This window comes from Carassius auratus, chromosome 19 (assembly GCF_003368295.1).
Source record: "Carassius auratus strain Wakin chromosome 19, ASM336829v1, whole genome shotgun sequence".
Taxonomy (NCBI): Eukaryota; Metazoa; Chordata; class Actinopteri; order Cypriniformes; family Cyprinidae; genus Carassius; species Carassius auratus.
In genome coordinates this window covers 12,753,091-12,770,492 of record NC_039261.1, presented here as the reverse complement: position 1 = coordinate 12,770,492, position 17,402 = coordinate 12,753,091, and the positions used below count along the sequence as shown (strand labels likewise).

General features: G+C 37.6%; 1 protein-coding gene across 2 annotated transcripts; it reads right to left on the bottom strand.

Moving 5' to 3' along the window:
• Window positions 1–1,275: 1,275 nt before the first annotated feature.
• On the bottom strand, window positions 1,276–9,022 carry cibar1 (CBY1 interacting BAR domain containing 1). Of its 2 annotated transcripts, XM_026288954.1 has the most exons (9): window positions 8,834–9,022; window positions 8,009–8,243; window positions 7,859–7,927; window positions 7,543–7,644; window positions 7,034–7,039; window positions 6,696–6,800; window positions 6,073–6,186; window positions 5,179–5,298; window positions 1,276–1,941 (listed from the first exon to the last, which is right to left on the bottom strand). In XM_026288954.1, the coding sequence occupies exons 1-9, from the start codon at window positions 8,860–8,862 to the stop codon at window positions 1,831–1,833; spliced, it is 891 nt and encodes a 296-aa protein (XP_026144739.1). In that variant the 5' UTR covers window positions 8,863–9,022; the 3' UTR covers window positions 1,276–1,830. The 2 variants fall into 2 exon arrangements, with proteins under 2 accessions (XP_026144739.1, XP_026144740.1); XM_026288955.1 differs by lacking the exons at window positions 7,034–7,039; window positions 7,543–7,644 and having other exon boundaries at window positions 1,805–1,941.
• Window positions 9,023–17,402: the final 8,380 nt, after the last annotated feature.

Genomic DNA, 17,402 nt, shown 5'->3' with positions numbered 1-17,402 from the left:
TTTTCTTACCAAGACCTTGGGTCACTGTCTGAGGGAAACAGATGCTGAAAAGCGTGAAATGAAATCTATTTTTACAATTTATCTTTTTGCAAACAATTCATCTTTAAACTTCCCAAATCAATCTTCCAGTGAAACGTCAGATTTCTCTCTGGTGACATATGCAGGACCTTTCACATCATTTAGTCTGCTTAAACCCCATCCCTCCACAACTGATCTCAAGCTTGCATTGATTTTTAAGTGCAATGCCATCTCAGTATCCAATCAACAACCAATCATCAGAACCATGTCCTCGCCCTACATTTTTCCTTTTTCAACAAACCTCTATGAAACATCTGTCACTTCTGTTTCATTGGACTTGGTACATTACATTAAATGTGCTGAAATAAACTATTTAATTGCAATTTTTAGTTCGAGATGAATTTTTTTTATTTATTAGAAATTTGATTTTTATGGTATGTGTCATATCACGTATTTGTCATTCAAAAATTGAAAAAAGAGAAAGTGAATATTTCAGTCGTGCAGTATTGTAATTCAGAGATGATCCATGTCAAAATCACGCCACTGCAGCAGTCAAAGAGGGTTTTCGTGACAACCAGATCTCTGCATCTGCTTGATGGATGGAGAGAGTATATATACTGGGGAACATTTACCCAGAGCCTGCAGCACCTCTCTCTCTCTCTCTCTCTCTCTCTCTGACTCATGCTGTAGTTATGTTCTTTTTTTTTTTTTTTACCGCTGCGAGGCAACCATCGTGTTAATATTCGGTACAGTCAGGCGCTACAGCTCACACAAACACACACTGGTTCCCATTATGGCCTATATAAAGTATGAGTCATACGGGTGAGGAGGGAATCCTTTCCTCAGATATTGTCATCCTCAATGCCACTGATTGAATGGCCACGTTGTGCAACTGTCACGAAACGCCACGTATCCACAGACAAAGCCCTGCTACGACCATTCAGTTCACAATCCAAAGGTGCAGCCAATTACAATTTTAAATGAATTAAATATTCACAAATACTCAACACTGTGAATATTTTGTATAGATTCTTGAAATGCATGCATTAGATTTTTTGCGGACTTGGTTTTTGGTTCATAAAGTGATTCCATAAACATACATTTCAATAATGTACATAGCGTTTCAGTTTTAATTATGTGTCTTCAACACTTTTGCTTGAAGTCATAAATACACCAGCAGTACTGGTTACTGTTTCTGACTCATTTATGACTGACATAAAAAACTATGAGACACAATGATGCTGAACACAGGGTGGGTCAAATTCCAGGGGTTCACTATTGTTTGTGTGTATAACGTACAGAGAGTGTTTTGGTATGCTCACTCTGTAAACAGAAGAACAAACACACACTCAGACATCTGAGGTCATGAATATTGGCTATTATGTGAAAGCAAGAGCCCGCTTTACTGGTTCACCAAAATGCTCTAAGGCAAATTCAAACCAGACATATTAACCACAGAAACTGCTTGGCACTTTGTACACACACACACACACACACACACACACACAGACACACAGACACACAGACACATACAGAAACATATTGGTTGTTTTCAAATCATTAAAAAAGTAACTCTCTTTGAAGGTGTTTTTCAGTATATATATAATTTTATAGTATATGATTTACAAGAGAGCAAACATCTAACCTCGCACTCACCTTTACCTACCATAACTCAGCTATCATTACATCACATTTATTGATGGTGATGCAAATAGGTTTTATAATATCACTCATCTCCATTCAAATACTCTTAAATACAGTTCAGGAATGTCACGGTCTAAAAATATTTGTTGAAATGGCAAAGAAAATATTTTAATGCTCATCATCAGTCACTTCCTCCAAATCATCCTCATCTTCGTCATCTTCCTCCTCATCCTCATCTTCTTCGTCATCCCTTTTCCTCTGTCTGCTAGACGTTCTTGACTAGAAAAGGAAAAATAATCTCAGTTTTGGGATTCAACACAACTTAAGGGCCTCAAAAATTCAAATATTGTGAAAAAGTTTATTTTCAGTCATTTCAGAAGGTGAAACTTATATATTCTAGATTCATTACAAGTAAAACATTTCAAAAGTTTTTTGGGGTTTAATTCTGATGATAAGAGCTTATAGCTCATGAAAGTCTAAAATCCATATATATCTCAAACTATTTGAATATTTCTGTTTGAGTTTTATTAGATGATCATCACTACATTATAAATTCCAGGTATCTCTTGTTCTTTGAGTCCACAATAATGTGGAAGACTGCTGACTTGGCAATGGTCCAGAAGACAATCAATAGCTGGGTTTCCATCACCCTGCTTTTATGGGCACTTTGAAGTAATCACATCAGAATCGAGTGATGGAAAATCTGAATTTCGAATAAAAATGCCTTCATTTGGAAAAAAGTTTTTACGATTGATTGAGGTGTTCTTTGAATTGTGCGAAAAAGGTTTCATGCAAATAATGGGAGATGGAAATGCATTTTGCAAATATATTTCTCCAAGCGAATCAAAATGTGACTTTGAACTGGGACGGTAAATCCTGACTAACCAGTGGACCGATCTTATTCCACATACAGTCTTGTTCAAAATAATAGCAGTACAATGTGACTAACCAGAATAATCAAGGTTTTTAGTATATTTTTTATTGCTACGTGGCAAACAAGTTACCAGTAGGTTCAGTAGATTGTCAGAAAACAAACAAGACCCAGCATTCATGATATGCATGCTCTTAAGGCTGTGCAATTGGGCAATTAGTTGCAAGGGGTGTGTTCAAAAAAATAGCAGTGTCTACCTTTGACTGTACAAACTCAAAACTATTTTGTACAAACATTTTTTTTTCTGGGATTTAGCAATCCTGTGAATCACTAAACTAATATTTAGTTGTATGACCACAGTTTTTTAAAACTGCTTGACATCTGTGTGGCATGGAGTCAACCAACTTGTGGCACCTCTCAGCTGTTATTCCACTCCATGATTTTTTAACAACATTCCACAATTCATTCACATTTCTTGGTTTTGCTTCAGAAACAGCATTTTTGATATCACCCCACAAGTTCTCAATTGGATTAAGGTCTGGAGATTGGGCTGGCCACTCCATAACATTAATTTTGTTGGTTTGGAACCAAGACTTTGCCCGTTTACTAGTGTGTTTTGGGTCACTGTCTTGTTGAAACAACCATTTCAAGGGCATGTCCTCTTCAGCATAGGGCAACATGACCTCTTCAAGTATTTTAACATATGCAAACTGATCCATGATCCCTGGTATGCGATAAATAGGCCCAACACCATAGTAGGAGAAACATGCCCATATCATGATGCTTGCACCTCCATGCTTCACTGTCTTCCCTGTGTACTGTGGCTTGAATTCAGAGTTTGGGGGTCGTCTCACAAACTGCCTGTGGCCCTTGGACCCAAAAAGAACAATTTTACTCTCATCAGTCCGCAAAATGTTCCTCCATTTCTCTTTAGGCCAGTTGATGTGTTCTTTGGCAAATTGTAACCTCTTCTGCACATGCCTTTTTTTTAACAGAGGGACTTTGCGGGGGATTCTTGAAAATAGATTAGCTTCACACAGACGTCTTCTAACTGTCACAGTACTTACAGGTAACTCCAGACTGTCTTTGATCATCCTGGAGGTGATCATTGGCTGAGCCTTTGCCATTCTGGTTATTCTTCTATCCATTTTGATGGTTGTCTTCCGTTTTCTTCCACGTCTCTCTGGTTTTGCTCTCCATTTTAAGGCATTGGAGATCATTTTAGCTGAACAGCCTATCATTTTTTGCACCTCTTTATAGGTTTTCCCCTCTCTAATCAACTTTTTAATCAAAGTAAGCTGTTCTTCTGAACAATGTCTTGAACGACCCATTTTCCTCAGCTTTCAAATGCATGTTCAACAAGTGTTGGCTTCATCCTTAAATAGGGGCCACCTGATTCACACCTGTTTCTTCACAAAATTGATGACCTCAGTGATTGAATGCCACACTGCTATTTTTTTGAACACACCCCTTTCAACTAATTCAACGAATTGCCCAATTGCACAGCCTTAAGAGCGTGCATATCATGAATGCTGGGTCTCATTTGTTTTCTGAGAATCTACTGAACCTACTGGTAACTTGTTTGCAACGTAGCAATAAAAAAATATACGAAAAACCTTGATTATTCTGGTTAGTCACATTGTACTGCTATTATTTTGAACAAGACTGTATATGGTTCAGCTCATCTGCTGTTTCATGCAGATATTTTTATGTAAAGTTTCACAAAACTGAATTCAAAACATTCTGTTTTTGCTTCAAATTTCACAATTATTTAGTTTCATTTAGATTAAAAACCGCTCATGTTGTATGTATGCAGCATCTTTGTTTGGATCATGATTAAAATGCAGATGTTGCCTCTGATTTTAAATGGAAAGAGCACAGATGAAGCCTTAGTTTGTTTATACAAAGATATTTCTTTTATTTGTGTTACCTATTTATTTGATCTGGGGCTTGTTTTAAAATTTAAATTTAGTTTTGTTAAATTTAGTTTTGTACATACATTTACATTATATTTAAATTTTGTCATTTAGCAGACGATTTTATCCAAAGTGACTTACAAATGAATTGAACCGTGAGTTGAGTGAATCGTAACATCACTAGAGCTAAAGGAGCTGCAAGCTCTAATAATAAAAAAAACAAAACAAAGAAACAAAAAAATTAAAAACATTTGAAATGTTTTACTTTACATGTAATGAACATAGAATACATGAAAGTTCATGTAAGTTATGATTTTTTTTATCATTTACTTGCCATTAAGATGTAAGCTATATGCATTTCTTTCTCATGCTGAACACAAAAAAGAGATTTTGAAGAACGTGGGCAACCAAACAGTTTCTGGTCCTCACTGACTACTTTCATAGTATTTGTTTTTTTTATCATACTACTGAAGTCACTGGGGACCAGCAAATATTTGGCTATCAACAATCTACAAAAATATCTTCTTTAGTGTCACTTTAACATAAAAAAAAAACGATTTCTCCACAAAGAAATATGATATGATAACCGTCTTGAATTGAAACTATGCATTTGATACATATTAAGCCATTTTTAAACTTTAGGTACTGCCAAATAATGAAATAAGTTTTAACATTAATTATCCATCTAACAATAGAAAGTCATTTTATCTAAAATAATACAGCACTAACCTGCATTGTTCCTGATTTACTCATTGATGTACCAGTTCTATTTAGGGACAGTTTAGAATTGGCACGGACTATTTCTAATCCAGACTGGTAATCAGGGGGGTGCAGTGAGTTCCTGAACACCTGTCAAGACAAAAAAAAAAAGGGATCTGTAGACTACTCTACATATGGACCACCAGGAACCTAATGTTATCTCATCACCCCCCACATAATAAAACAATAACAGCCGAGTACAGCCGAGATACATTAAAAAGAGAAATGAGTCAACACAAACTAGTACCACATACTGTGTTGTAGCAACAGAGAACCATGTCATTTAGATTGGGAAAAACATTTACATACTCTGTCCTGCTGAGGATGAGCCAACAAACATTGTCACCTCCACTTTATTAACTCCAGTTAAATATTACAGGAAGAATATTTATGACCTATCTCTATATGCTCTAGCTGTGTCTTCATAAACCCGTCACCATGTGCCAATATATGACTATTACTAGTTTACACATCCAATTACAGGCAAAGTTCAGACAAGAACGAGGAAACGTTTCCCAGAAAATCCCTGATGAAATAATATTCATGCGATTTTCTTCCCCCGGCAAGTCAAGGAAATATGTATTAAAAAAATGTTTTTGCACGCCAAACTATGAATTCATAACTGAATGCATTAGCCAGTCTGAACATTCCACAGCTGACTGAACATGCTTTGCAAGATGCCTCTATGGTTCTTTTAGCATCAGGATAGGAGGAGGCCTTTATACCCCAGCTACCAGAGCTTTCATCATTATGACAGCAGGGGGATCGCAGGAGGAGAAAGAATATAATTTGATTAGACATTAAGACAGACAAGCTCGAACCAGCAGGACTGCCAGAGTAGCGGTGCTGCTGCAGAGCGCTCACCTCAAGGTCTCCTTCCTCATCCACATTCTGAATGTGCTGGTAGGCAGTTGTGTAAATTTCCAAAGCCTTGGCATGGAATGTCATCTCCACTGTTACAAACTCACCGAGAATTTTCTGCATCAGACACATGAGAACCTCAGTCTAAATAGCCATTTCTGTGAAGTAGCTTTGAAAGATTTCCAGCATCATTAGTATTCTTCAGTGTCATATGATCCTTCAGAAATCATTCTAACATGGTGATTTGTTGCTGAAGAGACATCTCAATTCTAATGATCCATATTGAAAACAGCTGCGCTGCTTAATAACTTCATGGAAGAGGTAATAAATAAATAAAATAAATCTTAACTGTCACTTTTAATCAATCGAATGCATCCACGTTGAATAAAACTATAAATCACAATAAAAAAGCTTTTGACATAAATGTGGGTTTCGTTTTAAACACAGTAAAGTTTTCAGGGACTCGAATTTCACATTATGTTAGATTGTGTTTGTATAACAATATATAAATATACTTTATATTATTTTTGTATAATACACAGTACAATATTAAAGCTTGTTTTATCCATTCACAAAAATAAACTGTTATTTCTTTAGTAAATAAGTCATTGTTCAGTCTGAAGGACCTTGATATCACGAATCTTCTGCTTTTCAAAATCATCTATTGTCTCCTCCAGCTGGCGAGTCGTGCGAGTGGCATCCATCGTGGCTCTCTGGAGTTCACTCTCAGCCTTTCGTGACACAGTAGACAAAGAGATGTAAAGTACAAAATGGTCTCAAGAAGCAGACATGCACGATTCGAGCCCAGCAAGACGTTTTGAACTGAGAAAAATAAGAAGACTCACATCGGGTTCAGTATAACTGACATATTAGTGACAGACTGAGTTGGACCTACTTGGTTATAACAAAATTAATTCAAAGTAGTTTCAAGATAAAATTACAGTTCGTTGCACACAAGTCCCACCTGTGACTGAGAGAGGCTGTTAAGGTAAGTATCTTTCAGATTGGTTGACATTAAAACGTCTAGTAGCGCGGTCGATGCTTGTTAAGTGTATTAAAAACTGTTAAAAACTAAACAAATTTAATTCAGAACCTTATGCAAATATGCAGCAATATGCAGACGTTTTGAGATATGCTAGTTAAAAATGTAAAAATGTTTAAAAACATCTTAACATGCAGACGTTTTTATATATCTATTCATTAATGTACTCATCTGGTGCAATAGTGTCTTAAACTATCTCTATTTGGGGGATTTCTCAGCAAAAATTAATATGTGTGGAATTCATTTTGACAAATTAAACAACATATCATGCATTTAATCTATTAATTTGTTTTAATTGATTGATTGACAGCCCTTATCTAAAGGTAAGTTTAAGAACCTGCATCTTGAATATAAAATCTGTCAGACTCTTCTGCTTCACAGCTATGTGTTTTCAGCAAAAGAAGAAACAGTAGCATTGGACTGTAAGATACAATAATCTGTCTGTCTGAGGGGTTTCTCTGCCTCATCCTTTCAAGCTGCTGCATCTGCTTGGCCTCTCTGTTCCGTGCAGTCTGCGTCTGCTTCAAGTCCTCCTGTGCATACATTTGATAAGATCACAAAAGGCTGGTAGAAAAGAGCACTCCAGGTCTTAGGTTTTGACCTATGATAACAGTCACGGTATGTCATGCTTACTCAGAATGTGATGCAATGCTGCCCTCATGAGAACACTGGGAAAAGGTCATTTGTATATTTGAACTATAAAGTATAAATCCTTTTATCTGAGGGGGTTATAGAGAAAAACCTTACCCTTTTCGTTTTGACAATATTCCCATATGCTGTCAAAGGCTCTATAACTTTCACTTCCAGCCTCTCCACCTGTGAACAACAGTATGTGTTTGTAGATTAGTAGGAAACACAAATATGCTGAAGTACGTTTTCATGGTGGTTTAAACACACTTCTGCTTGTCGATAGTCCTGAATCTTGGCCAGCTGATCTGCAAAGTTCTTCAGTCCAAGTTTCAGGTTCGGTGTCTCTGTGTCAGCATAAAGGCCGACTTCTTTAACCAGAAGGTCGGCTTTGTCCCGCAGTCGTGCAGTTTTACGGACGTAAGCAGAAAACAGTTGGCAGAGATCTCCGAAGTGCTTCTCAACATTGGTGATGTTCTCTTGGATCTGCTTGGTCTGGGTGTCTCTGTAATGTGCAAAAATAAATAAATAAATAAATAAGTTAAGATGATCTGACTGAGGTTATGTTGTTCATACAAATTAGACTACAGGTTTTGTCTTCTGTCAGAATTTTAAAAGGGTTATATGTCAGAATAATTGTGCAAGAGAGGAACAGACAGTTATAACAAGAATATCATGAAGTATATTCCTAAGTAAGAGTTCTTTTAAAAATGCTGTTTTCTGTCGCAGGTTGTTCTTGTCTAAAAATTCGACCAACGTTTATCTGGCATGAGAAAACAAAAATGTAAATGTTGTAAAACAAAACTAAGCAGACTTGTCTTAATAATACACTGAGGACGCTTCACGTGTAGCATCTTTTATCCTCTTGTATCTTGGAAATGTCCAAACATGCTACACTGTAAGCAATTTCACATTTCGGTTACATAATTATGCAGTTTCTGTTTTAGTATATTGATAGAAGATCTGCTTATGTATTTACTGTCAATGATATTATAAAACACGCACTAGCTGGTGAACTAACGTTACTGCTTGTATAATTTAGCTTAGCGTTAAGTTAGCTGGCTAGCTAGCTTCCCAGCCGTGGACAACTATTACCTCGCTCTTGCATCAGGAGTGCGGCTCATGATTACTAGTAACCAATATCTATATATATATGTATTAGTTAAAAATAAAATCTCAAGAGATCTCTTGATGTATTTAAAAAGCTAAAAGCTGTTTTGTGTCTCTGTGCTGAAGCTTCAACAGGAAATCTGAAAGAACGCCGTCCTGTTACCATGGAGCTAAAGATGCGCCCTCTACAGGCAAATAAAGGAAAAAACAAAACAAAAATATTAAATTATACTTGAAAATATTGCTCGAGTCAATGTAATTAAACGGTGTAAATTATGTTAAGATAAAATGTTTGCAAATATAATATAATATAATATAATATAATATAATATAATATAATATAATATAATATAATATAATATAATGAAAAAAAAAAAAAATCATTCCTTACGTCAAATTCAGGTTTTAGAAATGTGCTTATGAATGTAAAATTACCAGAGATTTTATTTGTTTCATAATACAATATTTTAATGTTCACTTAGCCTATATACATCCCAAGATGTGACAATGTTTATTCTTTAGGGTTTTAGAATTTTAACCTGAAAAGTCCATTTGAAAATGACCATCCATTGTCATTTCCCCCTCCTTGCTTATATGTTTAATGTATTGCCCTCTGTAAATTAATTTGATCATTATGTCAACAGCATGAAAGCACAAAATCATCTGCTGGATTTGCATTCCTTTTTACTTATTTTTACAACAATTAGACTTTAATTCCCTTCTTAACATACACATATGGCATACTTTAGTGATTTTATTGGGCTTGTAACATTGCCAAAAGCAGACTTCATGATCATTGAAAGTAATGGGAATTCAATGTGATGCGCTCATGAATGTCACCAGCTGCTGTGTCTGCGCCTCCGTGGAGAATGTCCAAAAACCTTCATTATCATGCTTAATCATCCATGGAATTGATCCCACTGTAACAGATTGCCTGTGTAAAACACATTGCGGTTAGATGTCCAATTTAAGAAGTCTAAAGCCCTAAAATGGTCACTTACATTGTTTTTGCACAAACAATAATTTTAGTGCTTTGGTCAAATTCTGACTCTAAATGTCATGTAAACACATTAACCTGACTGTCTAGAGATAATATTCTGGTTTTAAGAAATCTGAATCTAACAGATGAAATATGATGCTTGTATTAGTATGATTTTTTTGGGCATGTAAATACATGTGTCCAAGGTACAACCATTATAGCTTGTCACAATAAAGGAATGTGTTGATTCCGTTTCAGAATAACTGTATGCTACTTGTAGAATGTGCTGAATACGTGTATACAAAAATATTTGAATAAGTGTAAGCCTGTACATTTTTCCTCCATAAAAAGGAATCAATCAGAATGAAAAATACATTTTAGAAAGGGATGCTAATTTAAACAGGTTTGTTGTATGATAATCCTTTATATAACGATACAATTTTCGTCATAATAGCTGACCCATATGTGCCATTTTAAGTAACAATGCAGATGACAAACCACTTATAAAAATATTTGGCGACTAATATAGCATAATAGTAGTTTTAGTCTACGTGGTTGAGTGCAGTAACATTTATTTTCCACTAGATGGCAGCCAATATCTTTCTTACCGCACTGACAATTCTGTTGGTATAATCTTGCTTTTTCCCTTAAAGTTGTCTTTTCTGTAAAATAGATGCTTGTAGGTTATAGATGAGGTATACTGTGATACATATGTGATTATTTCTGTATTGGTGCATGGAATAAATGAAATGGGATTAGATTGTAGTCAGTGTTGGTAGATTTCAAGTGTAGCTATACTACTGGTTTCATATTCATATGAAGTGAGGAACGAACAGATGTTTAGAGCACAGCTTTCTTCTTCTTCTTTCCCCTTAGATCTTCAGTCTTCACCTTGTGGAAGTTGCCCTCAGCCCAAAAAATCCTGCATTGTTTGCCTGGTGAATTCATTTGTTCTGGAAGATTGTGTCCTCTTAGAGACAGAGTCTGACTGACTTAAGGAACAGATGGTGTTATTACAAAAACACCAATTAGCGGGAAGTGGGTTGCATCAACACAACTCTCTGAGCTTCGAGTTGGTGGCCGTCTGTGCTGTGCTGACAGGTTATGTCAGAAAGAAGTGTTCCTGCCGAACAGATTGGGAATGACATATGTCAGGAGTCTTGGCTGTCTAGGGCCCAGTGAGAGAGGTATCGGGGCCTTTGAGCATTGCTCCTGCTGCCTGCAGGTGAGACCTCATCAGTGTTGTGCTCTCTAAGGGTGTCAAGTCATCTCTACGGTCCCTGCACCCCACCAATCACCGGCAGCAGTGTGTCCGCACGGCTGCCTGCTTCTGTCATTATGTGCTCTGTGGAGTCTGTCAGCAGCTACATGAAATTAGAGTAAAGCCTTCTGCTGATTACCACTTCATTCTGCTCTCATTTAAAATGCACGGCCCACCTTATGCTGACGCCTTTCGTCCTGCGTGATGTCAATTCATCTAGAAGAATGCAAGAGTTTCATTAACATGCAAACAATACCCTCTGAGAAATCATTTCATCAATGTGTATATTTGAATCTGGCTCATATTATGATTGCATATCGGTCCCAAGATATCTTCTTTCACGTCTTTAAATGTGGTGTGTGTCTTTAAAGTCTGTGTGGCATACTTAGATCTGAGAAGGGTTTACATGTTGAGGCTTCTGCACAAACTAAAAGGGGGAGACCTAGTTATCACACGTTTAACTCATAGACTGTATAAAAACATGGATGTTGTGTCAGTGACGTCACCCGTAGGTTTCTGAAGAGCTTTTAAGAAGCTCATAGTGAGCGGAGGCGGCCGTCGCCATCTTGGCAGCACGTCACTCCCGGACAATCAAAAATTGGGGAAAAACTGGCGGTTGCCAGAACCACGCCCATCTTGCTCAACGACAGTGTCATCTGCGGCAATCTAATTGTCACTCAAGTGGCCACGCCCTTAATTATGCAGAACTTTAAGGCTTAATATAATTTAAAAGGATGAGTTCTAAAACAAAATTCACAGTTGTCATGAAGGGCAATATTAGCCATACAGACCAACATAATTTTTTTGAACTAGGCTGTAAACTAGGGCATTTTAACATGGGGAGTCTATGGGATTGACTTCCTTTTGCGGCCAGTGAATTACAGTTTGTCACTTCGGTGAGTGACGTGACATACAGCCAAGTATGGTGACCCATACTCAGAATTTGTGCTCTGCATATTACCCATCCAAGTGCACAAACACACAGCAACGAACACACACCTGGAGCAGTGGGCAGTAATGATGAAATTGGCTTCATGAGAGAGAGCGGGAGGTGGTTGCTTGGTTTTACACACCATTTTTGAAAATTACATTTACAGACATGCCTATAAAAAATGTTATTGGACATTTTTCATCATTACTGGCCAGCAAAAAAAAATAAATAAAAATAATTTCAACCAACACAGGTTGAGCCTTTGTGGCAAGTTGATGCAATATGTGACCATGTACTAAAAAACCAGTCATAAGGGTACATTTAAAAAAAAAAACATAATCTGCAAGCTGAAAAAATAAGCTTTACATTGATGTATGGTTTGTTAGGACAGGACAATATTTGGCCGAGATACAACTATTAGAAAATCTGGAATCTGAGGGTGCAAAAAAAAAAAAAAAAAAAAAAAAAAAAATCTAAATATTGTGAAAATCGCCTTTAAAGTTGTTCAAATTAAAGCTGCAGCAGGTAACTTTTGTAAAAATTTATTTTTTACATATTTGTTAAAACTGTCATTATCTCCTGACAGTAGAATATGAGACAGATAATCAGTGAAAAAATCAAGCTCCTCTGGCTCCTCCCAGTGGTCCTATTGCCATTTGCAGAAATACACCGCTCCCGGTAGAAAAACAACCAATCAGAGCTGCGGTCCGTAACTTTCTTTTGTGTTCAAAATGTATATAATAAGCGAGTACACCATGAATCCATTTTCCAAACCGTGTTTTTAGCTTGTCCTGAATCACTAGAGTGCACCTATAATAAGTGTTTATATTCGGACTATTTAAGATTGCTTCGGGGGTACCGCGGCGGAGTAACCCAGTACCTTTGTGTTTCTTCATAAACATAAACAGAGAGAAGTAGCTCTGGCTAAAATGTTCTTCCGCAAGACGCAAGCAGTTGTGTTTATTAACCGCTAGAGCGTCAAAAGTTACCGACTGCAGCTTTAAGTCCTTAGCAATGCATATTACTAATCAAAAATTAAGTTTTGATATATTTACAGTAGGAAATGTACAAAATATCTCCATGGGACATGGTTTTAAATTAATAAACTAATGATTTTTGCCATAAAAGAAAAATCGATAATTTTGACCCGTACAAATTATTGTTGTCCATTGCTACAAATATACCCATGCTACTTATGACTGATTTTGTGGTCCAGGCTTGCATATGTGGTGTACGTGGTGTACTGTGAATAGAGATCACCAAAATATAAATCCCACACATGGATTATGAAAATAGGAAAAATTATATTTCAGTTCATGCTTTTTTTGTTCATGTCGTCCTACCATCTTCGCATTAGCATGCAAAACATTTGCAATCCCTGACAATATTGTGTTCAAGCACAAAAACACTGAACTATACTTTCCCCTTTATATTTATATTTATATATACTTTTTATATTATTTCGAACAATTGTTTGTTCGCTTGAGAAACTTTGGGATTGTTTGCAAAACGTAAAAAATTTCCCTGAGGTATTTGTATTGATGTATTTTGTTCACTTGTGAAAACAGAAATGTAAGTTGTTATATAGTCTAATAGCTTATGGATTTTATGTCCACTCACAAAAACAATATATCCTAGTTATTTTCCTCCGATATCATATTATTTTTCATTTGCTCATATACATACATCTTGTGAGAGAGAATGCAGAAGTTTTATATGTGAACGCAAAGTTTCTTTGGGGAACCAAAACTTTGCTGGGGACTGGAGGATTAAAATCAATTACTATAGAAATATAAACACATTTCTCTTCTATACTTATGAATGAGAGAGACAGTGCAGCATGCGATATGGGGTGGTGGAGGGTGAGTGGGGTGGGGGGTCGGGGTTGACTGCATCAGTTGCTTCCCACTAAGGATGGACCTGGCAGGATAGTGCCGCCTTCAAAATGAAAGAGCCTATCGTTGATTGGTAAAGTCATTGCATCACTGCAACAGCCATTAGAAGCTCCGGTTCCCACAGAAACCTGAGGCTGGACCATAGACTGTATAAAAACATGGACGTATTGTCCGTAACGTCGCCCGTAGTTTTCTGAAGAGCGTTTTTTAAGCTCAAAGTGGGTGGAGCGGGGCGTTGCTATCTTGGCAGCGCATCTCCGCATGTCACTTCTGGATAATCAAAAATGGACTAAGACGCTGGAGCTGGTTGCTGAAGCCACGCCCCCCTAGCTCAATGGCAGTGTCAGCAGCAGCAATACACCTGTCACTCAAGTGGCCACTCCCCTAAATTATGCAGAACTTTAAGGCTAATATAATTTACAGGTGCATCTAAAAAAATTGAATATCTTGGAAAAGTGCTTTATTTTGGGGTAAAAAAAAATTTGAATATTCCATTTTGAGCTTCATTAGTTTGATTAATTTCGAGCATAAATACTGGGTTCCTCTTGGGCTAGAACATGCAACCACAATTATGGGATTTTTGTTTTAATTTTGATGGTTATGACTTACAGCTTAGGAAATCTGAATTTTTTTTATATTTTCTCAAAGATCAATCAAAACTATATTTACAAAACAGAAATGTTCAAGATATCTGAAACAGGTTTAATTATGCACTCAATACTTTGTTGGGGCTCCTTTTGTATGAATTACTGCTTTAATGCGGCGTGGCGTGGAGGCGATCAGCCCGTGGCACTGCTGAGGCATTACTGAAGCCCAGGTTGCTTTAATAGCTGCCTTCAGCTCCTCTGTAATGTTTGTCAGATGTTACTGTACTTATCTAACTCTTCACAATACCCTATAGATTCTCTGTGAGGTTCCGGTCAGGTGAGTTGGCTGGCCAGTCAAGAACAGTAATATCATGGTCAGCAAACCACTTGGAAGTGGTTTTGGCACTGTGGGCAGGTGCTAAAGTCCTTCTGCAAACAATGACAATCTTCCCAAGGCTGTGGTCATCCCTGTTGCTTGTGCACTTTTTCCTACCACACTTTTTCCTTCCAGTCAAATTTCTGTGAATATATTCAACCAACACCTTGGGCACTGTGCAGCCCTGATGTGCCCACCTGGACATAGCACTCTCTTTAACATCAATGAACCCACCCTTAAGGAAGTCAAAGAGGTCATTAAATCTGCCAGAACATCATCAGCACCGGGCCCAAGTGGAGTTCCATACAAGGTCTTCTAACATTGCCCCAGGCTTCTGGAATGTCTTTGGAAGATTCTAAGAATCATCTGGAGAAGAAGAAGAATACCTCAGCAGTGGAGATATGCAGAAGGGGTGTGGGTTCCCACGGAGGAGAATGCAAATACCATCGAGCAGTTTAGGATAATCTCCCTCCTTAGTGTTGAGTGCAAAACCTTCTTCAAGATTGTTTCCCATCGTTTGATTGGATATCTCCTTAAGAACTAAGAACTATATAGACACCTTGGTGCAGACGAGAGGGGTCCCAGGGTGTATTGAACACACATGGGTGGTGACACAGCTAATCAGGGAGGCACAAGAGGGCAAAGGACTTGGCAGAGCTTGCCAATGCTTATGGATCAAAACCACATAGTGACGTGACATACAGCCAAGTATGGTGACCCATACTCAGAATTCGTGCTCTGCTTTTAACCCATCCAAAGTGCACACACACAGCAGTGAACACACACAAACCATGAACACACACCCAGAGCAGTGAGCAGCCATTTATGCTGGGGTGCCCGGGAAGCAGTTGGGGGTTCGGTGCCTTGCTCAAGGGCACCTAAGTCGTGATATTGCCAGCCCGAGACTCGAACCCACAACCCTAGGGTTAGGCCATGACCCCCCCCCCCCCCCCCATAGATTGGTGGATTTGGTACTGATCAGACACCACATCCCAGAGAAGATTAGAAATCTTCGGAAATCTGTTCCAGCCAAATTGGCAATCTCCCTGTATTTTGTTCTACTAATTTTGCCCTTTATGACAACTGTGAGGGGGTACATTTTTTATAACTCATCCATTTACAGGTGCATCTCAAAATGCACAGTCATCAAATAAGAAACAACATTCATGGGGCAGTTCATTTCAAATTTTGTTGCTGGTTTGAAATATATAATTTAATTGCAAGTACAGCGAGCAGTTTTTGAGATTTCAGGATTCCTCCATTCATTTAGATAGAACTTAGTCTTGTTTGAGCTGCCCGCAGGTGTTGCACATATGGCAGTCAAGCGAACAGACTTTCCTTGAAAGTAACTTGGATTGGAATTTAGTTTTTTGTCTTCCATTTTATATTTTTAGCATCGCTATACTTTTAGTGGCTCCATCCAAAGGGTTTACTAAAAACTTCTGTTTGTTGTCACTGATTTGAGAAAAATACCCCATCATAGCATGGCATATACAGTATCATGTGCCCTTGTTGACACTTGTGTGATGCGTGTAATTTAGTTAAATTTCACTGTAAGTAGCTTAGGTAAGAAAGTGCCTGCAAGTACATAAATGTGCAGATAAATTAAGAAGTTCCATGTAATTTTCCTCCATACCCTTAAAATTGATCGTACCTTTAAGCCCACTTTATTTATCCCACATTTAATATTAATATAAATCTTTATTGTGCTTCGCCATTCTTTGAGCCAGATTCCCCACCCTGTATTTTTACCTTAATGCATCTCAGAGCCGGTGATGCTGCCAGACTGCGGCCATCACACACACTCAAACAGCTGAGTACATCTTTACTGCACGTTAACCTCTTAGCTGTAATAGACTGCCCCCCCTAAACACACAATATCTATCACTTCCCTCGAGAGGCCGTTTTTGGAGTGCTTCCAGAACTTTTTGCTTTACCGGCTAATTGAGGATGACTTCAGACTCCAGAAACACTGCACAGTCCTCTGAGGTTTAATGTGTGTGTGTGTGTGTGTGTGAGGTACAGTGGCATGAGCAATAGATCGAAGGTGTTTTTAAGTCATCTTGAGGCACATAATTTTCGCTGTATTTATGCTGTATTTATGTCATCAATATGCAAATGGATAAAATCGCCAAGAGTGCAGCTTTGTTTCCCTGAAGTGCATTCGTTAGAATCTTTTAGCATAATTGATTCTCAGCACTGCAATAAAACTGGTCATTTTGTGAGGCTTCTATGCCCCATGGGTATGCAGTTGGAGTTCATGGAGTTACTTTCAGCATTAATCATTAAGAAGTGTCCATGCCTGATAGACAGTGTTTGGCCTCCTGAGACGCACAGTCAGGCTACTACTCCAATAATTGATATCTGTATAATAACAGGGCGACATTGGTTCGATTAACTGTCGTCCTTTCCAAATGTTTTTCGATAAAGACTGATTTCTGTGGTTGGTCACTTCTGTTATTTAACCTTTTTTTTCAGAATTTGATAAATTTGAGCCATCAGTTTAAATGCATGCCTGTAGTTAC

Bases quoted from the DNA above. Each gene is read 5' to 3' on its own strand.
- cibar1 (XM_026288954.1), bottom strand. From the start codon at position 8,862: ATGAGCCGCACTCCTGATGCAAGAGCGAG. The intron at 7,928-8,008 runs GTGTGTTTAAAC...TGTTGTTCACAG, and splicing joins AGGACTATCGACAAGCAGAA to GTGGAGAGGCTGGAAGTGAA. The intron at 6,187-6,695 runs GTCCTTCAGACT...TGTCTGATGCAG, and splicing joins AGAAGATTCGTGATATCAAG to AAAATTCTCGGTGAGTTTGT.